The 12,889-nt window shown below is 48.7% G+C and overlaps 1 protein-coding gene across 2 annotated transcripts in view; it reads left to right on the top strand.

The window, feature by feature from the left end:
• The window catches only part of CWF19L2 (CWF19 like cell cycle control factor 2), a 211,498-nt gene that overhangs the window by 161,866 nt on the left and 36,743 nt on the right, over positions 1–12,889 (top strand). For both annotated transcript variants that reach the window (XR_012800018.1, XM_075592377.1), the window contains exon 13: positions 2,281–2,493. Coding sequence is in view for 1 of the 2 variants with exons in the window: in XM_075592377.1 (XP_075448492.1) it covers positions 2,281–2,493 (213 nt within the window). In the remaining variant the exon portion in view is untranslated. The remainder of the gene's footprint in view (positions 1–2,280; positions 2,494–12,889) is intronic.

Here is a 12,889-nt window from a genome sequence, read left to right on the forward strand (position 1 = left end):
TCTGATCTTGTTTACAATGAAAAATGATAACCACCTGATGTAAAGCACAGAAAGTGACAAAAACTACGCTAGGCTGGTGCTCTCGTACAATCACAGATGCTCTTTGTAATCATAATTGCTAATTATACTTGGAGATCAGTGACAATAAGCACAAGGCACTTGTGGAGGAAGTAATGCAATGTATTCTACTAACATGTTTGCATACTAAATTGAAGATCAAGTATGTTAATCCTCCAATTTAGCTTCTTTGAAGAAATGTTAACTGAACTCGCAGCCTTTCTTCGAATCTTCTTCCGTTATTATTTCTGCCTGCAGCAAAGTATTGTATGTTTTCATTTTGTATTAACCTATTCTCTACTTGAGGTGTCTGCACCCAATGAGATGTACTGTATGTCTGTCTGGCAATTATGAGGTTAACAAATTATAGCAGGATGTTACTTTTTGATTGAAAAAAAAGGGAATTTGTCTATTTACTAAATTGCAAATCTGGGTCTAAACTAGTGTAAGAGAACAAGCACCAGGTTTATGAAGGAAAGGGCATCCTATTTAAATGAATGGGACTTTTCTCTTTGGGGCAAAACCAGTGCTGCATAATTGCACCAGATTTATCAGTGTTGCTGTTGGGAGACCTTAGGAAATAAACCCCTTCACATTTCTCTGCATTCAATTGAAGTCAATATAAAATACAAATGATAAGAAACAATAGGATCATACAATTGGGCATGTGAGAAATTAAACATGAAGCTATAGATATAAGAGCACTTGTTTACATTTGTTTTGGAGCACATATTGCCAATTAAACTAATCTTTGAGTATTCACTATGTATCCGGATGGTATTTGTCAACATTGTTGTTCATAGATGTAACACTTCAGGTATTTTTTAGTTATCGCTATGACAACCTGTGAGCTTCCAAACTTTAGAAGCATCATTACTAGATATTTAGGGGAAATGTATAGATTAAATTAGAAATCATCTCTTTATGGGGCTGCGGAAAAACAATCTAATATGTGGAGTTAGACAGAATACAGTATAACATAACTCATGAATTAAACACTTATGAAGGGTGTTTAGTGTCTTGTGAATGAGAACTTAGAGCAGGATTCTTCAACTGGAAGCCCCCGGGCCATATGCGGCTCGCGAAAGGCCTTGATGCGACTCTTAGATTTTCTGTCCCTGCTAATTTCATAATGCTTGCTAAGGCAGCAAAGTTTACTGTAGGTATTCATAGTGAGACTAACTTGTACGTTAAGATAATGTAAATGTTTATTATACAAATGTTATAAATCCTTGTAAAAGGTGTTAAAATAATATTTTTTGTCCGTAGATGCATCTAAAACTACATTGCACTTAGCAGGAGGGCCTCATAATCATAAATGTTTTCTGACTTGGCCACTTTTGATAATTAGTTGAAGATTCCTATCTTCGAGAGTTTCTTCTCCTTCCTTTTTGCATGTTCTGCCAATTGAACTAACCAAAGGTTAGATACAGTAGCTAGGAGAATCGGAACAATGCTGGTGTGTAAAAAAAATATTATTGTTTCAATTCGGCATGCTTGAGACCCACAAGCATAAAAGAAACACTGTTATTAAATAATGTGCAGACAATATATGTAAATCTACTGTGTGGGTTTTTTTTGTTTGTATGCTTTTTTTACATGCAGGAAGTGTCTTTTCCCCATTGTTTTGAATGTAATCATGATGCTATCATTACATACACATACTTACATTAGCCAAACTGCTAAAACTGGACACAATCTTAGAAGATAATGTGGTTTACAGGATGCTTTGATATGAACAAATTAACTTTCCGCAGAACAAAATTTGGTACATTTTCTAACTTTAATGGTGATGTACTATTTACATGGGACTGTCACATTAATGAATCCAGGGGGCATTAGTAGAGATTTGCAGAAAGGTTCTTGCTGGTCCAACACTGAACATACCGTCAACTTTCCATTGGACCATTTTTAAATGAAAGCATTGTAGCTTGTAGCATATTGGTTCTCCTCCTTCTGATAGAAGCAATTTGTGTTTTTCAGAGAAGGTTAATAATTTGTTCACATGAAAAACCATTAAGAATAGTGTATTATGCAATCAGACTTTTTTTTAGGTTGTGGAATGACAAAAGTGTTAAAGTACAATTCTGTGCACTTTTATGCCTAGTGACAAGTTGTTCACTTGTGTTAGGACTTTTTGTCTGTATCAGACAACATACTTAATTAAGCAAAACTGCTGCTTTGTTTTGCTGTTTAAGAACTGTGACATTTCTTCCCCTTCAGTATATGGAGAAAACGGACCAAGATTATTACACTTTGGATGATATGTTTGTCTCCAAAGCTGCAAAGAAGGAGCATCCAAATCAGGAAGAAGAACGGGAAAGGAGAACAGCGATTTCAGAGCACCAAAAACTTGCTGCCCGGATGGAAAAATGTCCATATTGTTTTGATAATGCTGAACTTCCAAAGCATCTAATAATTGCCATTGGTCTTAAGGTACGTAAAAGCCGCAAAAGTCTTTGGACATTTTCAGATTGTGCCAGTGTCATTACTACAATAGAAAACCATCTTCATTAAAAAAATAAATATATATATATATTATATATATGTATATGTGTGTATGTATATGTGTGAATGTATATATAATATATATATATATATATATATGTATATATATATATGTGTATATATATATATATATATATGTATATATATATATGTATGTATATGTTTTTTAGGGTCAAATTCTCATCAAAATGAGTTAGCATTGTATTGCATTTAAGAGTTACTGTTGATTTGTGGGGTTTTGTATTTTAAGATACTTTGAGTTGAATTAATAGAGCGGAAATCCTTGTAGATAAGGGGAAAACTGCTTCACAACACATTCGATTAGTGTCTGTTAGTCATAAGAATTTCAGGGAATTATTAAGTAAATTCTGCCACTGATATAAACAAGTAAGCATATAATAGTGCAGTACCCACTGTTGAATTGGTAGTTGTTGCATTTTCTTTGACAGGTGGTATTTTTAGTTATGTATTGGTGAATTTTAATCCAGAATCTGCTACAGGGGTTGGCATATTGGCATATCTATAGATAATCGTTTGGTTACTCTGCAATGACGCCACATTTTCAATCAATATTGGCACTCATTAATGGTCCAGACATATGAGCGCAGTAGTGTGACTGGTAGGATGAATACCATTCCTGCTACATGAGATTCTTCTAAAGCAGAGGTGGGCAACCTATTTTTCAATGTAGCCACAGGTGTGGCGAATGAGAAGTGAAAATCGCCACACCATGTAAAAATGGAGAAATTAGGTTGCTCAATCGAACATTTAAACAACACACACTGTTTTGTCTGCTTCACTCACCTCAGCACTATCACCTGCTGCTGCTTCACTCAGAAGTGTATGTACAGAGCTCCTAGGCATTGTGGAATCAGGTTGTATTCTTCTTTTCATTTGTGTTATTTTTGAGTGAAACTGTGGGGGACTGTGTGATTTATAGAGGTTTAAAGGTTGTTTTTGGGTTTTATAAACCGTTTTTGGTTTTTCACCCAGGGACTGCAGTGGTTTTTCAACCCAGCACAAGCTGCACTTTGGCTGGCTGGAAACTGTAGCTTTCAACCCCTCTCCCCTCCCCAAACACTGGTTGTTTTACTTCTAATTTCACTTTTTTTTCCTTAAGCCTGATTCCTCCTTTCTCACCTGCAATTAAAGGCTCTGTGTCTTTTCTTTAAAGACTTATAAATTGTGTGGCTTATTGCAACAGAGAGAGAGTAATAAGGGGAAAAAAGAGGAAACTACAGCAGGGTTTAAAAGCTGTCTTTTTTCCCCCTCCCTTTGCAGAGAGGTTAATTGGTTCTTAAAAGGACAGTTCCTCTTTGCACCTTTCTCTCTAAACATTACCTCCTCCCCTGACTTAAAGGCTTAATATTATCATGCCTAAAGGAGGTAGGAGTAGTGTTGCAACGGGGACCACACCCGGATACAGGACACCAAAAACTGTGGCCCCTAGGAGCAACACTCTTAGTCACAGCCCTAGGCCTGGTCCTTCCAGTGCCCTGGCCACGCCTCCCCCAGCGCCTGTTAGCAGCGTGGCCCCTGCGGCCCCAGTTCAAACATGGGCGCAGATAACAGCTGCAGGCGTCGACCCCAGCAACAACAATGCTGGGGCCACGCCCGGTGTGAGCAGGAAGCTTGGGGTGAGATGCCCAATGTCACCTGGCCTTAACATGGAGATCTATGTAAGGGCTGTGGCAGACGTTGTGGGTCCCTCTGCTGTGGTGGCGGCCAGCAAGATGTATGCGAGGGGCATTTTCTTCCTCCGTACGCTGGCTGCCACCCACACCCTGGTGCAGAAAGGCATCAATGTAGGGGGGATCTACATCCCTATAGAACCCATGGAGGGGTTAGGCACAAAGGTCATCCTTTCAAATGTTACCCCCTTCATCCCAGACAGCCTCTTGCGGCCGCACCTGCAAACCCTGGGAGACATTAAGTCTCCTATAAAAAAATTGCCTTTGGGCTGCAGGGATAGGGCGCTGAGGCATGTGCTCTCATTTAGGCGGCAGGTACAACTCCTGCTGCCGGGGAGCACAGAATCTGTGGAGGGTTCCTTTAGGGTGCCCTACGAGGGCATTCAATATATTTTTTTCTATGGTACGGAGGGGGTTAGGTGTTATCTGTGCAAGGAGCTGGGGCACACTCGTAGGAGTTGCCCCAAAGGGAACAGGAATCCCACCTATGCTCCTGCACCCGCCCCTCCCTCTGCCAAGACACCCGGTACTGCTGTGCCTACCACAGCGGGGCCCTCGAGAGCCCAGGTCCCCCCTGGGACCGTAGGAGATGTCGCTGCCCCATCTCGGGCGGTGACATCTGCACCTCTCCCAAAAGAACAGAGGGAGAAGGTAAAGCCCTCGAGGGCCCAGGTCCCCCCTGGGACTGCAGAAGATGTCGCTGCCCCATCTCGGGCGGTGAAATCTGAACCTCTCCCTAAAGATCAGAGGGAGAAGGTAAAAGCCACCCCACAACAGTCACCCTCTGTTGTCGCTGTCCCCCCCCAAGAACACCTTATCCCCATTGTAAGCACCGTACAGGGTGCGGGAGAGCAGGAGGAAGCTCCTGCTGGGGAGGTAGTGGCACCCTCTCCTGGGGAATCAATCCCCAGGAAGAGCAAATTTAAAAATAAAAACAAGAGGGCGTTTGAGGAGGTCGAGGTGGGTGAACCAGATTACGTTCACCAGCGGATGTCTCCTAAAGGGAACGGAACATCAGTTCCGCACGAGGTGGCTCCATCCGGCCCACTGGTTGGGATTGACCAGTGTGAGCCGGATCTCATAAATGAACAGCCCCCCCCCCTCGAAGATCTGGAGGGAATGCAAGAGGAGGTACCCGACATCTCTGGGGTGGAGGGCCAAGGTGCTCAACAGCATGAGGCCTTACCCCTAGAAATAGATGTTGGGGAACCTCCCAACGCCCCTCTGGGTTGGAGAGAATCCCCCGGAGACTTGTGTTTCGGTGAATTTACCCCACCGGACACAAAAAAGATACCTGTCTTCGGGGACCCGGGGGTCGACCGGGATCCCCTTCCGGTTGTACCGCCTTCGGATGACGCAACTAAGGAAAAAAAGCCCCGGTTTGCGTCACCAGAGGAAGGAGATGGGCTAGGACTGACCCCCGTGGGTGGAGGTTTGGAGGGTGTTTTGGTGAGCACTTCCGATTACATCTGGGAGTTGTCTGACCTGAACCCTCTTAGTGCGGAGTTTTCGGCAGGCACTTTATTGGGAGTGAATGCTGGGATGGACCCTCCCTTTGAGGTCCTTGCTAATGAGTGCCCTCCCGCGGATGGTGAGGGCCCTCCCGCGGGTGGTGAGGGCCCTCCCGCGGGTGGTGAGGGCCCTCCCGCGGGTGGTGAGGGCCCTCCCGCGGGTGGTGAGGGCCCTCCCGCGGGTGGTGGGGGACCTCCCGCGGGTGGTGGGGGACCTCCCGCGGGTGGTGGGGGACCTCCCGCGGGTGGTGGGGGACCTCCCGCGGGTGGTGGGGGACCTCCCGCGGGTGGTGGGGGACCTCCCGCGGGTGGTGGGGGACCTCCCGCGGGTGGTGGGGGACCTCCCGCGGGTGGTGGTGGACCTCCCGCGGGTGGTGCGAACACCCGTGGCATGTGTGCTTCTGTGGCCCCCGAGGACTCTCGGGAGACCACTGCCTCTGCCATGTCGCCACCAGCTGCCCCTGAACATCCTGACTCGGGGATGGAGGTGGAGAGCACAGTGGACCCCCTCGTGGAAACACCGAGGAGGGGATCCAATCTAGGGCTGAGAGAGGCCCCCGCAGAGAAGTACGGGGGTCTTTAATTCTCCAGCCAAGAGGAGCCTGGGGAGTTGGGGCTCAGAGGGGAGTCCTCTGGCACCATGGAGTCGGTGGACTCCTCGATCACCGTTATCCCTGCCCGGGAGATAGATAGTTTCCTGGATGATACCCTCTGTAGACACGGACATACGAAGGTGCAGTTGGCCCTTGAGAGGTGGAAGGATGCTTCGGTCATTCTCCACTCTCTCAGAGTATATATCAAGGCTAACCACAAGGCCAAACTTTCCGGGACTATCGAACATGCTCGGGTCCTAAAGTTTAACAAAGTGTTGCGAGAGCACGTAAAGGCTTCTCGGGGTATAGTACCCTGAGCGCCTATGGGAAGCAAGACTCTTGATTACCAATGGCTTTGAGCATCGGTACGCTAAACGTAAATGGATGTAAGGACGGGTTTCGCAGGTTCCAGGTACTCTCCTTTTTACAAAAGGGAAAGTACTCTGTGAGTTTCCTGCAGGAAACCCATACCACTCCAGATGCTGAAGCAAGCTGGCATCTGGAGTGGCGAGGCAAGGTCTTTTTCAGCCACCTCACTTCGACATCTTGTGGGGTGGTGACCATGTTCTCCGAATCCTTTCAACCTGAGCTGCTGTTTGCCAAAACTGTTGTTCCAGGTCGCCTGTTGCATCTCAGGGTCCGGCACGAGGACTACACGTTTAATTTCTTGAACGTGTATGCTCCTGCCACCGGACCCCTGAGAAGGCAGTTCTTCGTCAGATTGTCCGAATACCTGGAGACAGTCGACGCGGGCGAACACGTGGTGCTCGGGGGTGATTTTAACTGCACCCTCGAGGCTCTGAGGGACCGGAATGGTCCGGAGCCACACCCGAGTTCTGCGTCGGCCTTGCGGGAGGTCATCACCCGCTACTCCTTGGTAGACGTCTGGCGAGAACAACATCCCGGGGTATCCACTGAGTTCACCTATGTTAGAGTGTTTAGAGGTGGACGGATATCCTGGTCCCGGATCGATAGGCTGTACATATCCAGCCACAGCCTGTCGCGAGCTCAGTCCAGTACCATTAGGCTAGCGCCGTTTTCGGACCACAATTGTGTGTCCGTGACGGTGGCGCTAATACCAGCAGCGCCCTCGGCCGCCTATTGGCATTTCAACAATACGTTGTTGGAGGACAAGGGGTTTGCGACGTCGGTCCGAGACTTTTGGATGGCCTGGAGAGATTGCAGGTCAGACTTTGCCACGTTAGAGCAGTGGTGGGACCTGGGCAAGGTTCATCTGCGCCTCGTTTGTCAAGAGCACACTAAAGGTGCCAGCGGGCGGCGCGATGCTGAGATCGAGACCCTTAGGGAAGAGGTGCTCGATCTCGAGAGGCGGCTGTCTGTGGCAGGAGACCAATTCCTGCAGTGTGCGTACGTGGAGAGGAAGTACGCTCTCCGGGACTTGGAAGATCGGAGAGCTCGAGGGGCGTATGTGCGATCCCGTATCCACTTCCTTCGGGAGGAGGGTCGCGGGTCGCGCCTCTTCTACACGCTGGAGAAAAAGAGGGGAAACCGTAAACATATCACCTGCTTGATAGCAGAGGACGGTACCCCTCTGACTGACCCGGAGAGCATCCGGGACAGAACCCGGAGGTTTTACAGCCGGATGCATGCAGGGTCTTATGGGAGGGGCTTCCCACGGTCGGCGAGGGTGGAAGAGAGCGGCTTGAGTTACCTTTGACTCTGGCCGAGCTCTCTGAAGCTCTTAATCTCATGTCCCACGGAAAAGCGCCGGGGCTAGACGGGCTGACTGTGGAGTTCTTCCGGTTTTTTTGGGAGATGCTGGGACCTGATTTCACCGAGGTCCTGGCCGAAGCCCTAGAGACTGGTGAGATGCCCCTTTCATGTCGGCGGGCAATACTGTCTCTGCTGCCGAAGAAGGGGGATCTCCGCCAGATCTCTAACTGGCGACCGGTCTCACTGCTCAGCACGGATTATAAGATCGTAGCCAAAGCGCTCTTGCTGAGGCTCAAGTCCGTGCTGGCAGAGGTGATTCACCCCGACCAGTCCTATACTGTCCCGGGCCGGAGCATTCATGACAACATTTTTCTGGTCCGGGATCTGCTACAACACGCGCAGAGGACTGGTCTGTCACTCACCCTCCTGTCCCTAGATCAGGAGAAGGCGTTTGACAGGGTGGATCACCGTTACCTCATGCAGACCTTGCGGGAGTTTGGCTTTGGCCCACAATTTGTGGGCTTTCTCCGGATGCTGTACGCCTCTGCAGAGTGTCTGGTAAAAATTAATTGGTCCCTGACGGCACCTTTTGTGTTTGGTCGGGGAGTACGTCAGGGGTGTCCCCTGTCTGGGCAACTATACGCGCTGACCATCGAGCCCTTCCTCTGCCTACTGAGGAGGAGGCTCACCGGGCTGGTGCTGCGGGAGCCCAGCATGCGGGTAGTCCTGTCGGCTTATGCCGATGACGTGCTCCTCGTGGCCCAGGACCTATATGATCTGGAGTGGCCACACGCGTGCCAAGAGGTCTACACTGCGGCCTCTTCTGCTCGGATCAACTGGTCCAAGTTCTCCGGCATTTTGGTGGGTCCCTTACAGGTGGACTCTTTGCCCCCCCGCGTTTCGTAATATCTCGTGGGGGAGCGATACTCTCAAATATCTGGGAGTCTACCTGTCTGCTGCGTAGGATCCAGTCCCAGAAAACTTCAGTGAGCTTGAAGAACGAGTCATTGCTCGTCTGGGGTCATGGGTGTATCTGTCGAGAATGCGTTCCCTTAGGGGAAGAACCCTGGTGATCAACCAGCTGGTGGCCAGTCAGCTTTGGCACCGGCTGATAGCCATGGGTCCGCCCCCCGAATTTATCAACAAGATCCAGAGGAGATTGATGGATTTTCTCTGGATGGGGAAGCATTGGGTCTCTGTGGGGGTTGCGTGCCTTCCTTTGGAGGAGGGTGGACAGGGAGTGGTGTGTGTCCGCTCCCAGTTACACACTTTCCGCCTCCAATACCTGCAGAGATACCTATTCACGGATACGTCTCCGCAGTGGTGCCAGCTGGTGACCAGTTTCTTTCGCCAGCTGCGCAGTATGAGGTATGACCGGCAACTGTTTATCATCAGGCCCGAGGGTTTAGGAAGAAACCTCTCGGAGCTGCCGGCATACTACTGGGACTTATTAAAGGCCTGGAAACTGGTCTCCGCGACCAGGAAGGAACAGGCGGTGGGGTTTGATTTCCTCGCCGAGCCCCTGCTGTATAATCCGGCAGTGGGGGCTCGGATGTTGGATTCACCCTCTATTTGCCACCGGCTAATCCTGGCGCAAGTGACCAGATTCGGGGATCTCCTGGACTATGAGCGGCGAGACTGGGTAAGCGCAGAGGTGCTTGCGCCCCGTATGGGTATGCTTACTGCCCGTGTCCCTCCTCGTTTGATCCGGGAGATTAAAGATGCAATCCACCCCGACTTACGCACCTTCATCAAGAGGGTTTTGCAGACCGGAGAGCATTGTCAACCTATCAACTTCAGCTCTCCGGATCTTTGCGTAGAACCCAAACCACGGCAACCCCCTCGGGCTCCTATCTCCCCCAACCTCAGCAGGTTGGGGGATATGTCCCCGGCATGTTTTCGCGGCATGCCGAGGAAAGTCCTGTATTCTCTGGTGCTCCATATAGTGCACTACCTCGCCCTTGTCACCCGCCCAGATACCATCTGGAGGCGGGTATTTCTTGGGAACGAGGGCGAGAGACCCTGGTGGAGAGAGCTCTATTCAGCTTTGGTTCCCCGTCCCGCCGGGGATTTGAGTTGGAGGGTCCTCCACGGTGCACTGAGCACAGGAGAGTACTTGGCACACTTCACGGACTCCCCCGCCGCCTGTCCCTTCTGTGGCGAGCAGGAGTCCGTATTCCACATTTATCTGAGCTGCGCCAGACTGCAGCCCCTCTTATCCACCTTGAGGAGCCTTCTTCTGCAGTTCTGGCTGGGTTTTCCCCCTCATCTTTTTATTTTTGGGTGCCCAGTGTCCCGAGACAATAAGCCTAGGGATCTCCTAGTCAACCTGCTCCTGGCAGTGGCTAAGGTAGCCATTTACAAGACCAGGAAGCAGTGTTTGGAGAGGGGGGTCCCAACGAACATCGTGGCAGTATTCCGGGCGCTGGTGCACTCCCGTATTCGGGCAGAGTTCACGTACGCCGAGTCCGCTGGGACGGTTTCGGAGTTTGCCTCCCAGTGGGCGTTCGGCGGGGTGCTCTGCTTGGTATCCCCCATCATGAGTTCTTTTGAGTTAACCCTTCTTTTTTAAGTGCATTTTTTACAGTGCACTTGTTGGTTCCCTTATATATTTGTTTGACTGGTTTTTCTTTGTTCTACTTGGCAAAAAGTAGAATTGCTGTTTAACTGAATTGGCCGGCTTTGCCGGCCAATCAGTATTAAACCAGATCAAAATAGGCTGCTTCCCTCAGACCCTTCTTTTTTTAAGTGCACTTTTTACAGTGCACTTGTTGATTCCCTTATATATTTTTGGACTGGTTTTTCTTTGTTCTACTTGGCAACAAGTAGAATTGCTGTTTAACTGAATTGGCCGGCTTCGCCGGCCAATCAGTATTAAACCAGATCAAAATAGGCTGCTTCACTTTGTTGACTCGTTCAGAAAGCGGAAACCACACGCCATCAGGAAAAAGTTTATTTTACTGTGGGAGCTGGCAAACTCAAATACGCCACACTTTCATGGCCAATTCGCCACTTGTGGCGATTGGCGTCAGGGTTGCCCACCTCGGTTCTAAAGTATACAACCTGTCACTAGTTTTGTACCCTACATTTAATAGAATAATTGATGGCCCACCTCTTTCTTTTTGAATATACTGTGTTGTATTGTCAATACTTGTCAGAGTTCATCTTTTCTTACCATTTGATTCAACTAATCTTATAGCACCTTCTAATGTTCATGACTTAAACCCACGGTTTTAGACTTTTTTAAGTTTGTATTTTCGCAGAAAATGATAAGATCACTGTAATATGTAATACATTTTGTATGTTTTTATGTACGCCCATCCGAGGACTTCTGCAGATTGATCACTGTAACCCTTGAGAGATCTCCAGCAGGATTTCTGACATTCTATAATCCTTGGTGAAAGTTTCACTTGAAATGTTGTAATCCTTTGACAAAATGGCAAGTTGCCTTATAAATTCTTCCTTTTCTGCCCTGATTATTAAAGTGCCATCACACAATCCTGTATTGCACAGCAATTTTCCCTTTAAAAAAATCAAAGTGCTCACACAGACACAGAATCATGCATCATTTACTTAAGCAATCTTTGTATGACACAGTGCAGCAATTTTCGCTAATGTAGAAAATCACAAAAGTGCATTTGATTATAAGGATATCTTCTTATTGGTTTTATTGAAGTTGGTCACCACATTCTTATTTCCTTCGTTATGGCATGCTATACAATAGATATGTCCATATCCCTAATAATTCTCACTGCTGATATATTATAAGGATTTAGTAGCCAACTGAAGTTTCATGAACTGGTAGATATACTGTATAATTATTAATTAAGGATTATTATTATACTGTGTAGTGTGATCTAATGTAAATTGGAATCCACTAGTGCAGCATGAATGTTTAAAAGAAAACACAGCAAACTGTGTCCTTTAGCTATTTTTCAAATGCTGTATTACTGTAAACAAATATTGCATAGTCTATAACAGGGGGGGGCGCAAACTTTTTGAAGTGAAACTTCCTTAGTGGCACCTCATTCAAACTGGGGCAAAAAAGAATTGTGGAGACAGAAATGAAACGGATGTGACGTCAGTGCTGGCAGTTGAGGCCGGGCTGTGTTCTGGCTCAGCCCGACCCCAACACTGACATCACACCCGCTCCACAAATCAGATGCGGCGGCGGCGGCGATAGCCGCCGGCGCCGCTCCTAATGGCCCCCGCTCCCCCCACACGGCCGCAGACATATGCGGCGGCGGCGATAGCCGCCGGCGCCGCTCCTAACGCTACTATACGTCCCAGTGACGTCAGGCGCTGGTGGGGGAACTCCGTCAGCTGTCTGAAGCTGCTCCGGTCCCACCGCTGTTATTCCTCCTCTTATGTCAGAAGCACTAGGGCAGGTGAATGGGAGTGATGCGCTACAGGCTATGCTCAAGATGATAACCCGACGATAACCAAGTCCCCCTGCCCCCGGAGCAAACACACTCAAACACACTGACACAAACAAACACACATAATTACATACACATACCTCCGCAGGTGGGATTGCTGCCACAGGATACACGGGCTGGAGAGTCCTCTGCCGCGGGGCTGGACACTCCTCTGCCGCGGGGCGGGAGACTCCTCTGCCGCGGGGCGGGAGACTCCTCTGCCGCGGGGCGGGAGACTCCTCTGCCGCGGGGCGGGAAACTCGTCTGTCACCCTGCAAGTCCCCCTGCCCCCGGAGCAAACACAGTCAAACACACTGACACAAACAAACACACATAATTACAGACACATACCTCCGCAGGTGGGCTTGCTGCCACAGGATACACGGGCTGGAGACTCCTCTGCCGCGGGGCTGGACACTCCTCTGCCGCCGGACGGG

Source organism: Ascaphus truei, chromosome 3 (assembly GCF_040206685.1).
Source record: "Ascaphus truei isolate aAscTru1 chromosome 3, aAscTru1.hap1, whole genome shotgun sequence".
NCBI classification, from domain to species: Eukaryota; Metazoa; Chordata; class Amphibia; order Anura; family Ascaphidae; genus Ascaphus; species Ascaphus truei.